The following is a 17,148-nucleotide window of genomic DNA, read 5'->3' as shown; positions in this document are numbered from 1 at the left end:
AGTTTTAATGAACCAATTATTCGTTGAAAGAAATACATTGTAAGAATGAAAAATGCCCAACATATAATAAAACACTCCTAACTGTACAATATAATACCTTATTTATGGCTTTTTATTCGGTGTTTTTTCAATGACATTTATCTGAAGGTATTCTTATTATAAAATACTTAAACGCTATACTACCACAGTATAGATGTTTACAATTAAATAAGTCATACTTTGGACAAAAGTCGGACATAACTCTTAGCTATGCCTCAATGAAAACCGTGAATACCCTCTAAAATACATTTTTACTCTGTCTTTCACAGAAGTAGTAGATAATGACGGGACATCTGTCAATCATTTTTGACTTAGTACTTCTGTTAGTCTCACTAACGGCTCTTGAATTTAAATACATGGGCTTGTTAGTCTGTTGCAGAGAGTAGTATATTCCTTGGTCTGTAGTGGAAAAGGGTTCGGTAACTCATAAGGTAGACTAAGGCTCAATAATTTTAGCTAAATTTATTTTAATGTAGCAAGCTTGCCTCACTCGCCAGGGTGTCTGAGGGGAGACGCGGCGCGGGTTGTCGGGTGGGGGACGGGGAGGGACCCTCTGTAACTAAATTTTGAACTGTCACGTAGATTAATGATGGTAGGCCGGTGCGATACGCTTACCCGCTAATGCGTGGGGATTTGAGTGGATAAGACTTAGGATTACTATACAATTTTAATATAGCCATCCAATTTTTTTACAGCACTTAGATATATTATTTTAAAGTGAGACAGATTTAGATAAAGTATTGGAAAATGTATAAGCCCGATATTTTTTTTAACTTTATGCTACTACAAGTTACTATTCAAAATTAACTATTGCTATTTTAATTATTATATAGGTAAATAAGGTGATTTTAAAGAGTGTTTGTCATGCTCTTATCGTTATGAAAATAAAAAACGTAGCTGTCTGTTATCTAATGTAGAATATGCTACACTATATGTTATGTATATATATGCATACTCCAAATTCTTAATCGTGAAACTGTACTCAACGTGTATTGAGATAAACCAGCTTTAAAACAAACATGTTACCATCGCCAATCCATCAAACTGTTAACCTTATCAAGAACAGATTAGATAACATATACACGCTATCGAGATAAATATAGAAATTTTAAGATGTAGGAACTTGGTACTTAGTCTCGAGAAGGTAAGTGCAAGATTATTTTTTTAATTTTAAATATTTTTGGAATGATTTACTTTTTTTACTCATTTTTTATAGTTAATTCCCTTTCGGCCATCATTGGGCCAGCACAGGGGTTTTGGCTCATCCAGCGATCGAAGAACTAGCGCAAATCAGGCATTTTTATTTGATTGCCGATTTAATTATATTCAGAAATACACATATTCAAAGATAGTAAATATGTATATAACGTAAGATTGCAGATTATGTAGAATGTTTTTAATGTCAATGAATCTGCAACTAGCTTGTAATAAATAATTATAACTGAATTTCAAAATCAATAGATCATGTCAATTAGAAAATTAAAATAACAAAAATACTGACTTATAACTTTTTTATAAATTGCAATGTCAAAAAAGGATAGCCAAAATAGCAATCATTCGTCCTTCTACCCACGCTTGGTAAGATTCGTACATGGATAAACCTCTTTTATTTATAAATTTTATTATTTTCCGCTTCAAAACAAAAATGATTTAAGTAGGTACCTATCTTTTTTGGTAGTTAAAACCTAGTGGTGTATATTATAAAATGTATTAGGAATATTAAAGTCGCATCCATACAAATACAGACGGAGTGTGCGAGGGGTACGTACGAAATGGATTTCGGAAATCGATTGCCACCAAAAATATTTACGTTCACCACGTGCGACATGACGTACATGCTAGTACGACACTCGCACGAACCTAATATTAACATTTTCTTGAAATTAGATTAGAATTAGTTTGGTGGGTTGAATCCAAAACAACAACTTTATAATTCCCCAACTTTTATCGGAGCGTAAAGGAAGACTTGTAAAGTGTAAGTGTTCAAGATAAGAACTTATTGCAGATGACGACAGGCCAAAGTCCTTAAGATTGGAGGGATTGCAAGGTCTTTTCTACCACGACCATCCTAACGGCATAAGCGTCCTTGTGCAGTACTGCTAGGAAGATAAGACATGGTTCCATCAAAGTAAGCGCATATATTCCTCAAAGGCAATACTATTCTATGATTTCTCTGGTATTTGCTTTTCATATCAGGTCAATTACGGTTTTTTGTCCTTTATTTTCATAATATAAAAGTAGTAGAGGGATTTTGCTGGTAAGTATCTCTCGAATTAACTTCTTCGTCTACTGCATATAGGTCTACTAAGAAGCCATTTGTTGTGAAGTCATTATCTTTGTTTGCCTTTATTGTGTGGTCTGTCTTTATGTTTGTTTCTCATGTTACCGTAAGCTCTACAATTACCTAACTTTATTTTAGATTTTTCCTTTTAAATAAAGGAATCTGGTCTGGTCGCAGAAACTTTGCTACGGCTATTAGCATTACGACTATTCGCCTTGGATTGAGAATTTTCCTGATATTTTATGATCACGAGGTTATTGGTCAATAGGCACCCCATAAATAGTGAATCAACATGATAATTTTAAAAGAGAATACCTATTATGTTTTTAAATTTTAAGATATTTGAATATCGTTTCTAAAGTTTTCATCAATGAAACTTTCAAAAATATGGTAATTACTTCAAATGTTCTAGGGCTAACAGAGAAAACACTTGAAATATTTTTTTAATCCAATATGACAGCCGCGCTATGATTTCAAGAATATTGATACCGTTTTCAAAGTATTCAGTATAGTAGAAAATTAATTTTAGATAATTTTTTTAACCAAAATAGCCGCAAAATTATGATTACATAATATTGATATAGTTTTCAAGGTTCTCAAAGTGGCAGACGATGAATATTTTTTAAGAGTGGTCGCAATTCGCATTCACGGACAAATAACTTTACCTTTATCTAAATATAAATAAATACTCTCAGTTTTGGCAAAAAATGCTATTTCTGACAAATTGCAAAGCGTGTTAAAGATCTATTTTTAAAACTACAAAATCAAAATTAAGAGTTAATAACTGTCACCATAAAATATTTAAGATGCGGACCATGTTCCATAGAAATTATTTAAAATTAATTGAATTAACAAGCCGTAAGTGTCAAAACTGTATCATTAATTACAAACGAAACTTTATTACGCATAATAATATCGATTATTTTAATTTACGGCAACACCGGACTATAAATAAACGTTAAATAACCAAAAACAGACATTGGCGCGAAATTTATCTGTCAACGCCGACCACAGACGATACAACCATTAGATAAATATTCGGCATTATAAATTAAACCACGACCTATCCAACAGGTATAAAAACACAAAACCACTATAATATAAATTATGAAAAACATTACACATAGCCACACGCGCACTAAACGTCATGCCGATCAGCTGATCAAATATATTGCTACTATAAAAAGTGAAAACGCAAACTACTCGTTCCCCTATCGCTGTCTCTTTCTAACATCGTTCTTTTACATTGGAGCGAACGGGATGGTTGTGAGGTGAACCGTGCCGTCGCGTAAAATGATATATTAATGTCAGCTGCGTTTAGGACCTCGTGAGTCTACAAAATAATAGATGGTCACAAATAAATTACTCAGCGAGTGCATTTCTGAACGAAATTCGGGCGGGCGACGACCTCGACCGTGGAGTGTAAATCACAATTGATATACAACTTGCGAAGGTCGCCATCTTGGATTCAGAGTTCGAAATTTGAATCTCAGAGCCGATATGGCCATTTTGGAACGTGTCAACGCGGCGTTTAGCGGTTTTTCGTGACTTCGACAAGCTGTTAACAATAACAGTAAAATAAATGGTTCAGCGGGAGACGTCTGAATTCTGATGGCTTATTTTTTTAGAGTTAAGTTCAATGTCAAGTATACATTCTTTGGCTTTGTTGTGAGTGAGGTTGATATACAAAAGCTTTTTGTTAAATACGCTCGAAATTTCGATGCTTCGAATGTATTTCATTACGAAAAAATGTTAAGTGTCATATGTGTAGTATTCTCATTGATATGGCAACACTTTCGTTCGAGAGTGAAATTAATTATACTCATTATTTTGACGTTTTTACGACGTAGATAGCGCTGTGAGAGAATGTTTTTTGAATAAAAATTAAGAATAAATCACATTTGAATATGATGTGGAATTACCTAATCAAACATCAATCTGTCACTATCGGCCGCCATCTTGCAATTACAATGAACAATAACATTTGTCTAATCGGCTGATCGCAAAGCGATTTATTGCGATGTTTCGCTAATTAATGGTTAATTAAGTTATTTAAAATTGTATTTAATTGAATGGGAAGGGCTTTTTGCTCTCGTTATATTTTAATTATAGTTTGACATATCTGCCGCTCGTATCGGTGCGTGACTCTGATTATGGTTATGATAAACGTTGATGCATTTGTTGTGCGTTCCGTTCTACGCGTTTTTGCCGTTCAGACTCCTGTGAAATGGAATGCAAGTTTTTATATAGTCTTTAGTGGATTTAATTATGGTTATTGTATTAATACTCTGTTGAACTATTTTAAATACCAGCATATAAAACTTTTTAAGCGGGATTTGATACATTACATTGATGGTATTTTCACAGACTTTATTTTTAATTATATTTTTAAATTAATTAGTTTTTAATTTTACATTTTATTTTTAACGTAATTAATTTAAATTGTCATTTAGGTAAAATAATTTACACTTTGTCATAAATTTGCTGTAAGAGCTCGTTTTAGTTATTATTGTTTAAAAAAAAGAGGTTTTTTCTATAAACCACCAAGTTGCGAAATACGGACTCTACGTGTAAGCCACAGTTTGTATGGTTTAAGATAAGTCAATTAACGGCGACCTAATGAATTATATGGAGAATTTGTCAGGTGACCCTTTTCTGGTCTGCTGATGGTTGATATAGTAAAGATTCCTTATACGAAGTATGATTGATACACAATATTCATAACGATTTCAAATAATGTCCGAAAATTACCTTTTTCGATTGTTGTTATCATAATGAACGCCTATCTCTCTTGCTCGTATAGCGTTAAAGAGGATGGGCGATACTCCGCCATATTTTATGATAAACAGCAAAAGCTCTGAGTGTATTCCCGTGTCAGATTGGAATTGTTTTAAGTTTTAATTTATTTTCGTTTCTCGAATGAATCCGCTGTTTCCGAACTGATGAAATTTCAAATTGTAACGTTTCGAATGTTGATTTTTTAAATTGGAATGATATGTCATTTTGACAGGCCATGAATATTATTCGTTAATTGTGCAATTCGCTGTCGCTATAAAAGGTACAGTGATATGTAATTTTGTCAGATGTTTTTCGGAAGAGTAAACCTAACGAGGTGCTAGTAATTTGATGGTAAGTGATCACTGCATTTAACCTTCCTTACGATATCTACCAGAGAAATCACGTTGACACGGGAAGCCATGATGTATGTGAAAGAAAATTCTTTCACTATTTCGATTTCTTTGGATATCTAAAAAAATTCTCGCATTTTATTGAACTATGATGTGAATTTTTTCGATTGATAGACGGTTTCAAACAAAATCCTGTCATATTCTTATGAACAACGACAATTGTCAAGTAACAGAGTGAAAATGAGGGTAGGTCTATATATCTCCCAATAACTGCCATCGCTAATAACATAAATATAATGTAAAGTTAAGTAAGATTATTTATGTTATTATTATACTAACGTAGAAAACTCAGAAATCTTTTAACCATGTTAAATAATCTCGTGAAATAATTTAACCTCATAGGTTCAGATGATGTGGAACTTACTTGAAGTAGAATAATGCTAGCAATTGTAGGCAGGAATCAAACCATTTATACAAATTTTTATTTGTTCAATAATTATTATTGACGAAAGCCGTCAATAAATAAATACTAAACATTGTGTGAAGTCAACGTAAATTTAATTTTATTGTATTTTTCTATCAGATATCAGTCATTTGAGACTGCAGTATTTTACCTTTACGGCTTTCTTAATATATAATGTAAGGTAAATTTTGAACTAAAATTAGTTCTAGGCCATTTTTTTCGAATCCAATTTATTTAAACAACGCAAATTTAATTAAAACCAAGTTTATTACCAAATGAATTTAAGCGCCAACAAGGATCGCAAGGGAGTATCAGCCTTGTTAGTATGGTTTTAGGTGCTATATTAGCAGATCGACGAGGATGCGTTAAAGTGACTAATAAATCAATATTGTTTAATGAGCTAATCAAAGTTTACGACGCGCGGCGAATTCTGGACTCCTAGTGTTGCTCACACTCATTTCATGATTTTATATAGCTAAGTGTGTGTTGGCTTTTCATATTTGTGGGTTCTGTTTAGCTTTTAAGGTATTTAGGTATACGTTTTAGTATTTAATAGTTTTGTAGTATGAATTATTAATAAATAACCCCAAATGGATTATTAGACAGCTGAAGTTTTTCGGTTAGACAGATAGAATTATCGGAATGTGTATTTTATTATGCAATTAAGCCTTTCAGTTTTTAACATTTGAGTATTTTTGTTGCGTCACTTTGCATATATTGTAATAGAAATGATTTGTAAAACAATTTAAATGTACATCTTGACTTAAAAGAGTGGCCATGAGTTTCTTGCTACTTCTTCTCATTAGCTCAACCCTTTACGAAGTAGCGGTAAATTCAATAAGAAACAATATTTTAATTTTTTTTGACATTTATAAGTGTCATTTCCGTGACCTACATGAATTAAGTGTTTTTGAATTTTGAATTTGAATTTAATTATATTATGTATTATACTATTATACATGTATTTTTTTTAATTCATGTGTCATTTCCGTGACCTATTTAAATAAAATGATTTTGATTTGATTTGATTTAAGTGCTAGCCCCGTCGGGTATCTTTAGAGGACGGAACTCAAATAATCTAAAAACCAATTCTAAGCTAACACGTCATGAGTACCAAAAAGCACGAATTAGCAAGTATTATTAAATACAGGCCTCTTTTTCCTACTAACTTCAAAAATGGGAGTAAATTTTCAAATCCCATTGTAAAAATATATGATCTAATTATGGATCCTATGAGTGATTGAGGGAATTCCTCAAAATTTACAATACTCAATATTAATACAAGCATTTGTATATTGTTTTGCGAGATAGTCTGGGAGGCGGTGATCACACATCAGCTGATCCCTCAGCATTTGTCCTCCATTCCTTCAACAGAAGAACCCAAAAAAGGAAAACGAAGCACGAACCACGCTGTAGATAATTTTACTTACGGTACCCTTAAATTATGGGGGTTGATATTGGTGGCAACTTAAGTAACTTCATTCCTAACTTACCCATTGCATCTGAAACAAAAGAAAATTAATATTAGCAGTATTCTTTTTCATTCTTTTTTACAACAAAATAGTCGCACACAAATAATTTAAAAGTCATTGATAACTCCTTCCAATACTCTGTTTCAACTGGAGATTCATTTGAGAACGACGGGCTCAGTGAGATGTGTTTATGTTGCGGTACGCTACTCCTTAGGTCAGTAAGTATATGATTTATTGAATTTAAGGCGAAGAGTAGGCAGAAAACACGCAAACATGGTGTTTTAGACAAATTTTGTGGTGAAAATATAGCATTTCGAGCTATGATCATTACTTAATCCTGTTACACATATCCTGCTGTTGGTTATAGTTCACACTCCCGAGTCTTTTTGAACTACCACTTTTCTTTGCAGTTAAACAAGTTTTTTGGCATGGCAGGACGTATTTTTTTAGTACTTCTCTCAGAAAAGTTATTCTTATAGCTTTAACTTTTTTGTGTAGGTACATTTATTCAGATTAGTAGTGAATAACGAGGATTGTAAGCAAATAAACTATTTTCCACGCAAGAATTTTGAAAATATTGGCTTTGTTACATAGATGGCGGGCCGGCAGCCGTGAATTCATATCGCTCAAGGTCGCTAGCATTTAGTGTCGCCTTAAGGAGGAGGACAAACGAGTTTACCAGAGGTATCACACGAGCTTTGCCGGCTTTTAAAGTAAGTGTTCGCGATTGTTGAAGTGGAAACTTCTTATTAAACTTATTTTAAATCCTATTTTGAATAAAAATATTTGAATTTGAATTTGATGACTGGGATTATATTGCAACGATGTATTGAAAGCAGATGACTCTGTTTATCATCAGCTGGAGAACTATCTCATTGCATCGCCTACTCCCATAAATGTCTAAGCTAGATAGCCTAAACACTATTTTGAATATGGGCCTCAGTTGTCGCAGAAGATTCTCGAACGTAGAAATAATTTCTTGATCATTTTCAGCACCGTTACATTCCACCTGAACTTGTGTTGTCAAACTGAGTCCACTTATAAATAAACCCTACGCCATACGCCATTATAAGCCATATAACATGCGCGTAGAGTTCAAAATAATATGGCGTTTATAGTTGTACATAAGCTTTTTAGGTACGACACTAGCTAAAGAACACGCAATGCATTCGGAAAGGTTTACATGGTGACTTTCGTTGTTAAAACTTTCTTAGTTTTTTTTTATATAAAATTAATAACTGAAGAATATCTTACTCTTTATTTGTATAAAATCTTATTTCTTGCCTTTATGATGATGAATAATTCTACTGCCCTCTAATAGTGTCTGTTAATTTATTACAATATATATTAATCTATACTAATATTATAAAGCTGCAGTGTTTGTTTGTTAGTTTGTTTGTTTGAACGCGCTAATCTCTGGTACTACTGGTCCGATTTGAATGATTTTTCAGTGTTGGGTAGTCCATTTATCGAGGAAGAAAGAATATAGGCTATGTTTTTTTTTTCAAAATTAGGGATCCGTAATAAAATTGCTATTTTGTAACACAAGGTATAAAATCGAAAACCTATTTTTGCGTGTGCTGCATAAACTATTGACAATAGAACAAAATGATGTACAGGCTATAATATAGGCAATATTTTATTACTTATAAAACTATCGCGTGAATTATACTTGGCAAAACAACGTTTGCCGGGTCAGCTAGTTTACTTCTAAGAATCAAATATACTGAAATAACGTGGACAATATCAACATTTTAAATCTCAAGGAAATTGAATGAATCATTTTTTAATGGTACGATTAAGTTGAAAATGGACAAAATATAATGTATCATTAAGAAATTATATTATTTATATGAATATAAAATATTGGCTTTAGTTTGCTTTCCTATAAAAAAAATATTAATAATGAATTTTCATCACTATCTTTATTTATAATTTTAAAAATGGTTAAAATATATAATAAAAATAATTATTTTAAGAATAGCGCACATGTAAGCTGGCCCGTTACCACTAAGTGGAATCATACGTACATTTCCAACTATGGCTGCGTCATACTAACGGCCCGGTTCAACGCTGCTCTTACTTTAACTTTAACTGGTCATTTATAAACCTGATATTAACTAATCCACGATAACACTGAGTCTTCCAAGTGGAATTAAGAAAACACACTATATCTACTGCCAAGTTAATCATGGGTTGGTCATGAAAATGCTAGTGCAGCAGAAAAATGTGAAGGTAGTAATAGGTCATTTCATCGATTTAATTTTATGCCAAACAGCAAAACTATGATATAATAGAACAAACACTTCCAAAAAAAGCGTAGAAAAAGGTTTGTACATTTCTGTTCCCATTTACATACTTAGAAACACCATAAAAAATATTTCTATAGTTTGGCTACTGGATAATTGAGCCAATTTTTCTATAGTATTTACAAACTATTTTATTTATTTAAAATCAGCGATAGCATATAAATATAATTCATAATATAACTATATAAGTATTCTAAAACAATTTAGTATACTAATATAGTTATATCATGAATTTTATACTAAAGTTTCGGTCTCATAACAACAGAATATTATGAGCATCATTAGTAATTATTATTAATATTGGAATCTGAACATTACACTATTACAATAATCGAATATTGAAGGATTATATCTCGGTCTTAATTATTTGTTTAAATTAAAGTGTACTTATACATAACCTGACTATTGCCCGGTTAGTGATTAATTGAATAAAATTACGAGTGATATTGGTGGAAGTGGCGCTTCACTCGGAATGTAAACGCAAAACTCCACAAACCGACTGAGACGGGAATAACTTCTTTTAATTATTACCCGACCGCGTCCGTCGTATTACATGATTTTTTATAACACCGATCAACGAGTGGGCCTCACTTGTTACTACAGATCCGTAATTTACATCAAGAATTTTGAAGCTGTTTAATCTGTGAACTTTATTCCGCTGCCCTGCCATAATTAACAAATCTCGAAATAAGAAATATTCATGAATAATACATAAATATTGCGGAAGGCATATAAAAACGCATTACGCATCAAACGACAGCAGGAATTTTTGAACCTGAGACTCTATTTTTCAATAAGTAGTCACACAAAACACGTGAGAGTATGTCTATGTATTAGGTAATCGCTGTTTTAAGTAGAATGTTAAATTAGTTTATAAATGCCCTTGAAAATTGACAGTAAACGCATCACCTATGACTGAGCTTCATCCATTTATATCTGTTACAAGAAAAACTAGTCCACTTTTAAATTACATTAAATATGTTGATATTTATCACAAGAAACGCACAATCGAATCTTATCGCGCACAGTTATCGTATCGCGACATTTCTGACAGATTTGACAGCTAAGTGACAGGTCGACAGGTGACCCCTGATAACTACTTCATATATTTTATACTTGTTCACGTCTTATTCATTAGTTAATTTAAATGATACAATAACATATTATAGTTTTTTCTTCGTTTGTAGATTAAACCTGATTTGGTTTGGGATAACTGTTGCTTTTTTTTGGTTTTGCAAAAATCTTTGCCAGCCTTTTAAGACTGATGTTTTTGAAAATATACCGAAAGTATTAGATCTGTCTTAAGTCCTGATTGTTTCTGTATATTTTTAGGCAAATAGACTATCCATAGGTTGTACCTGCTATAAACCGCAGACCGTATGTATTAATTAAAATAAACAGCCTTAAGGTTGAGTAGATATGTCCATATAGGTCCATTAAGCTATCAATGAAAATTTTTTAATCATACCCTCACAATCAATTGAGCGTAGGTACCAGGCCCGCATGTCCGCGCGAAGGTATCCTATAAATTATCAAACGGCGACAGCGCTAATGCGCCGAACGACGCTGACTGATAGTGCTGCAGCAACGATACCCCTGCGACGGTTAAGTGCGATCGCTTGTAACGCTGATATCAACCTACGCCTATGTTATACTGCTCTGGTGCCTACTCAAGTACATGACTTGTTCATTATTTTTGTCCTACGGGATTTGACGTCTAAAATATCTTGTCACCCCTCCTAAAACTGACTTTCAAAAACACTTATGAAAAATCAACTAAACACACGTCACATATTATGCAGATGAAAATAAAGTTATTTGTAACATAATATTTACTAAATACAAAAATTTGTTGTTCTAGTTCTCGCATGATATAGGTGAAATACCACGATGACTTAGGACTTATGATTTATGGTCAGTTTTAGAAAGTACGGCTTGTTCTAAACTCCATGATAATTTGGAGTCCCTAAAACAATCCCTACGATTGGCAGTGGCAGAATTTTCCCATGGAAAGAGTGCTTCTATTGATAACTGGCCTCAACGTATAAAGGACTTTATTGCTGACTCTCAGTACGGAGCCCCGGTTGGATCCTCGCTCGCCACGTACCAATGTGGTTTTGGTTTTAGAATTCATTTTCCTCTAGAGTTACAAGAGAGTACGGTGATCACATACCAGCAGGTGGCCCGTAGTCCTCCTCTTCCATAGTAAAAATAACGAATAGATTAAGGAGCTCATAGTAAAAAACTAACCCCTTATATCTTACTTAGAATTAGTACTAGTTAGTACCTTCTTAGATTATTACGAAGTTGATTTAACACTTAAAACCTTAATCAAAAACTAAACTATTCAGGGAGTATATTATGAACTACTAGACCTACTTATAGCAGTGACAATATGATCTGAATTATAGCGAAATACAAAACGATATGACCCCTTTCATATTTGACGTCCGTCATTCTGAAAATTAATAATGAATGCCTTATGTGCTTTATATTTAGAAGTATATTATTGTTTTGTTTTTATTAGAAGCTATATAAAACTGTGAACGATAGGCCAACTTATTTGGTTGAGAGAATAAGTTCTGATGCTCTACTGTCAATAATCAATTTGTAAAACGCATTCTAACATAGTGAAACCCTATAATACACGCAAAAACTAGACAAATAACATGTCGGTAGGATAATAAAAACATAAATGGCCATAATTCACGTAATCTCTCAAATATAGAGGAATCAAAGGATCCCACGTATTCGTGAGCAGCGAGCGTATCCTAGCGTATCTGTTATCATTGCCACCGTTCCCGGATCCGGGAGCAAATCCCTCTATCCGGGATCCGGGGCTCGAATAGGGCTCCCGTAATCCCGGATAATGACGCAGACTCCGGACACGATGCAGACGCGATAATCAAATGCTTCAAACTTATAATTGCCTGGTAATTACTTCAATAGCCCTTCAGTCGATTCACATAGGTAATCATTATTTTAAATGCGACACTTGATGGTGATCTATGCAATAACGTCGATGATGCTTAATGTCGAGACTGTCAGACGCTTCTGCACGGCAAGAAATTTAGTTGATCGTGCTTTTGTTGAAACGACAAATTTTACTGATCACTCAGACACGCTTGTACGTCAAAATATAGCTACGCAAAATAAGCAGAAAATAGGAGAAGGAAATCTGTAAATACATCAATAGTTTCCCCATAGGTACCAGGACATCATAGCTATCGAGGAATCTTCGGTTAATCTCCCGCCGCGCGTCTCGAACAAATCCAACCAATATGGAATGGGAAATACCTGGAAAATTGGAATGTTGTTTCCCCTCGCGCATTAAGGGGAATATATGGCGTGTATCGAGAAAGAAAACACAAAACACACGATTAGAGGTTTCCAGTACTGAGTTGTAACGTACATCAACATTAACTTCTTTTATCGTAGCTAAATCGTTTGATCTCGGCCCATCTGTTCAGATTTCGTCGTAAGGGCTGACCACACACGACCGTTTACGATTGCTAGCAGTTTTACAGCCTGACAAACAAACAAACGGTTCCAGGCAACGCTAAACGCTCTCGTATCAAAGGCGCCAAGCCGAATTCCACATTTCCTAGGAATTGAGTTACGCGGATTTAGTAACAATAACTCTCTTTTATGTCTGTATTGTCATAACAAAAAAAGTTGACAAGAATTTCTATGTTTTAAGGAAATATTTGTTGAAATCATAAATAAAAAAAGTTTTACGGATAGTTACAGTTAAGCACACGTTGTAATTAAAATGTGATAGTGGGAAATAACGCCAACGGTTGGTCAAAGACTGGAAATTACTACTTATTAATACTGGCGTCAGTAAGATCCAAATTATTGCCAAAGTGTTATTATTATTGTTAATGTAATGGGCAGAGGTGATCCCTTCCATCAAGCAAGAGGTGGTCTCTTGATTGATAAAATATCAAAACTGTTGAGATTATTTATTGCTATAATGGTGTTCTTCGAAGTAATTAATACCATTAATGATTCAATGACATTTGTGAATATCAGAGCAGAAGTCTATTTTATTGACAACTTTAGCATCATAAAATTTTTGATTATTCACGATTTCTCAAACTTACTTTAATCATCTTACTCACGAGTGACTGAAGTTATTAGCGAGAAACTGATATTTATTGGCACATAATCAATTTGCCTTCTTTATAACTGTTTTACTACATCGAACTTGACTATGGCCGCTACTACCAGTTTTATTTTCGAATGCAACACGATGACAAATACACATGTAATGATTGGCTTATCATAGAAACCGACGATTAAATTAAACTTGAATATTCTTAAGTCTTCTAAATCACAAAAGCTTTGAAAAGATTGAGTGAAAGGAAACTCATCACTATTGTATTAATTTGCAAGATATTTACAGCATTAAAGGAAAAGCTACACACCTTATTATTGAATATTAATTATTTAATTAAAACAGTGCGGTCTACGCGTAAAATTTTAAAGTAATTAGCAGAAACCAAGCTTAAAACATGGTTAAAATATAAAATAAAAAGATACGAAAGACCAGTATAACTAACCATCGAACTTTTTGACATCTTTTAGGCAAACACCGACCCGCCCCGTGACATCGCATACAAGCAAGGAAAACAATGAAAAATACCTATTCTATTTGCAAATGGCAAGCGTCAATAAAAAGCACACGAGTTAATAACTTAAGCTTGTATGAGAAGCTGATTTAAAGTGGCGCGCAGTAAAACGTCCATTTCGGTGTTTGCTCGTGAAAATTTTCTATTCGGACGCACAAAGAGCTCAATTATTGTAGGCATTGTTCGAAGGACGAGCTGCCCAAGCCGGGGGCATCGCATAACGTTCCCTGGACGACACTCCGACAACTTTATGTTTAAATAAATCTTATGGTTCGTTTACTTAAATAACTTTACACAATGACGGTGTAAATCTGTTTCGATTTCAAACTATTGTTGAGGCTAGGTTTTCAATATCGAAACTTGCATACGTAACGCAATTAGTAAAAGTATATAAACATTGCAATACCATGTTATATGTATTATCTTATTTTATATAGCTAGCTTATATGTAATGTATACAAGTTGTATGTGTTAGTGTCTTTTTTATGCACATTTATAACGACAATGTCAAAACACACGCACAGATTACGTTTTGAGTTGGAAAATCATATGAATTACGGAAATCTTTATCGGAACTATATTCGTTATTGTAAAGAAGCCAATAGGGATATTACCATAGAGTAAATTTGTTTTTTTGAAGGAAACCATACATTTTATCGTCAAACTTACCGTGTTACAGGCAACAGATTCAAATCAAATTTTCAGAAAAATCACCCGATTAGGTAACTTCATTTTATTGATTTGTGAAATCAGCCCTAAAACTTTGGAACACTGTATACAAATTTTAAATATGTCATGCACCCGCGCTGGTCAGAGATTACAATTCACCGAATCGTTATAGAAATAGATCGTTAATGTAACGATCAGCAAAACAAAGGCACTTCGGGGAAGCCGCCCTTTGATATCGTTACAATAATAAATAGATCCAGCGCTGCATACAGCGAGATGTTAACGGAATGCTGTGTCTCATTGCTTGATACAACAAGTATTTCCAAATAAGAAATGTTTACTAAGAATTCAAGTTCTGAAGAGACTATAAGTGTAACCTTAAAAGCTAGGATGCTGAGAACTTATAATACGAATCTTTTACGGGCTGTTAAAGCTGGAGAGGTTATTTTTTATGAAAATAACGGACGAGACGAGCCGGACGTTCAGCTGATGGTAAATGATACGCCCTGCCCATTTCAATACAGTGCTCAGGATTCTTGAAAGACCCAAAAATTCTGAGCTGCACTAAAACTGCGTAAACCTTGAGACATAAGATGTTAAGTCTCATTTGCCCAGTAATTTCACTAGCTACGAAGCCCTTCAGACCGAAACACAGTAATGCTTACACATAACTGCTTCACGGCAGAAATAGGCATCGTTGTGGTACCCATAATCTAGCTGGCATCCTGTGCAAAGGAAAATTAAAATACTGTTAAATATTTACAAAAAGTTGTATCTCCTCTGGAGCAAATCTTCTCAAAACAAAGCGCACCAATTAAACTCACATTATATTATCATCACCTGGCAACACCGAATCCGCACCATATGGGTAAATACCATTAGAACGACATAAAACCATTCAGGTGAGAACAATACGCCCCGTTGTCTATATTTCGCGCCAAATTCCTATTAGTCCGTAATAATTGGTTGGCGCACGCGAAGTGTCTATCAAAAGTTTAGGGTGTTCACCCCAAATGACCACCTCACGCGACGCCAATACGTAATTGTTTCATTATTCTTCTATTAACTGCGGCCTCTTGCGATTTATCCGCCCTTCAAAAGAGTAGGTACCTACATTAATCCAAGCTGTGGGAATTGTTTCATTATCACATCAATAGATCCAAATAAACCAACTGAAATGGAAATGGACTGGACTCAAGATAAAACATATAACAGAGAAATGGACTAAAGAAGTGACAGAATAGTGTCCAAGATATAAACCTTCCCAAATCGGCAGTGCCCTGGGACACTAAATTTTTCGGATACATCAAAACCGAGTGTGCCATACGGCACTCTACTACCTCACCAAATTCTGACCCTTATTTTGTTTATAAGATGGTTTATTTTGAATGGTCTTATAGCTTGTTTTAAAGCTTTCTGATACATTCACTCAAATCATACTAATTATAAGCAATCTATTGCTACAGTTAAAATAATACGCATTGACAGAACGCTGCGTGACCGCCAAAATTGCGCCCATCTGAGGTATGCCACGCGATCAGAGTTTCCCGAAACAAAAAGGTAAAACGAGAAATAAAGAAAGACAGTATCGATAATGGGAAGATGATGTTCAAAAGGTGGCAGGCGTGACTTGGATGAGGAAAGCAAGAGATAGATCTTTGGGGAGAACACAAGAGATCCAGCATAAGCCATGCTGGAAAGGCAATCTAGTAACCGGTGTCTACTACAGAAAATTATAAACTTACAGCTTAGCATCTGTATTCCACGCCTATAAGGTCTATAATATTCTTTTGATTCCTTTGGAGTTTTGGGAGTATCGTTTATCCTCATATTTCATAAAAACAGCATCAACGTATAAAGTGGGGCTTAAGTAATAGTAGGTGGTTGTTTATTAAATTTATCGCTAGGTTATTTAAAAAAAATATTCCGAAGACCGAGCATCGCCAACCAATTCTTAAGATTAACCTAAAAAAACCGTTCAAAAGTGTACGTGAAGTTAGAATATAAGTCCTAAACAAATAGTATATACACAGTGAAGTAAATATTAACGGGCTCTAACTACGATTCGTTGAACCCTATCCTCTACCATTGTTTTCCGACATAAATGACAAAAAAAAAATAAAACCCTTAAGCATAATGTAATTTTCAGCCAA

At 33.9% G+C, this 17,148-nt stretch overlaps 1 protein-coding gene across 8 annotated transcripts in view; it reads right to left on the bottom strand.

The window, feature by feature from the left end:
• The window catches only part of LOC126964795 (homeobox protein homothorax), a 321,561-nt gene that overhangs the window by 164,120 nt on the left and 140,293 nt on the right, over window positions 1–17,148 (bottom strand). For all 8 annotated transcript variants that reach the window (XM_050808059.1, XM_050808060.1, XM_050808063.1 and 5 more), the window contains exon 8: window positions 7,405–7,413. In XM_050808059.1, the coding sequence (XP_050664016.1) occupies window positions 7,405–7,413 (9 nt within the window). The remainder of the gene's footprint in view (window positions 1–7,404; window positions 7,414–17,148) is intronic.

The sequence above is a fragment of the Leptidea sinapis genome, chromosome 6 (assembly GCF_905404315.1).
Source record: "Leptidea sinapis chromosome 6, ilLepSina1.1, whole genome shotgun sequence".
NCBI lineage: Eukaryota > Metazoa > Arthropoda > Insecta > Lepidoptera > Pieridae > Leptidea > Leptidea sinapis.
This window is presented reverse-complemented; position numbering and strand designations above follow the sequence as displayed.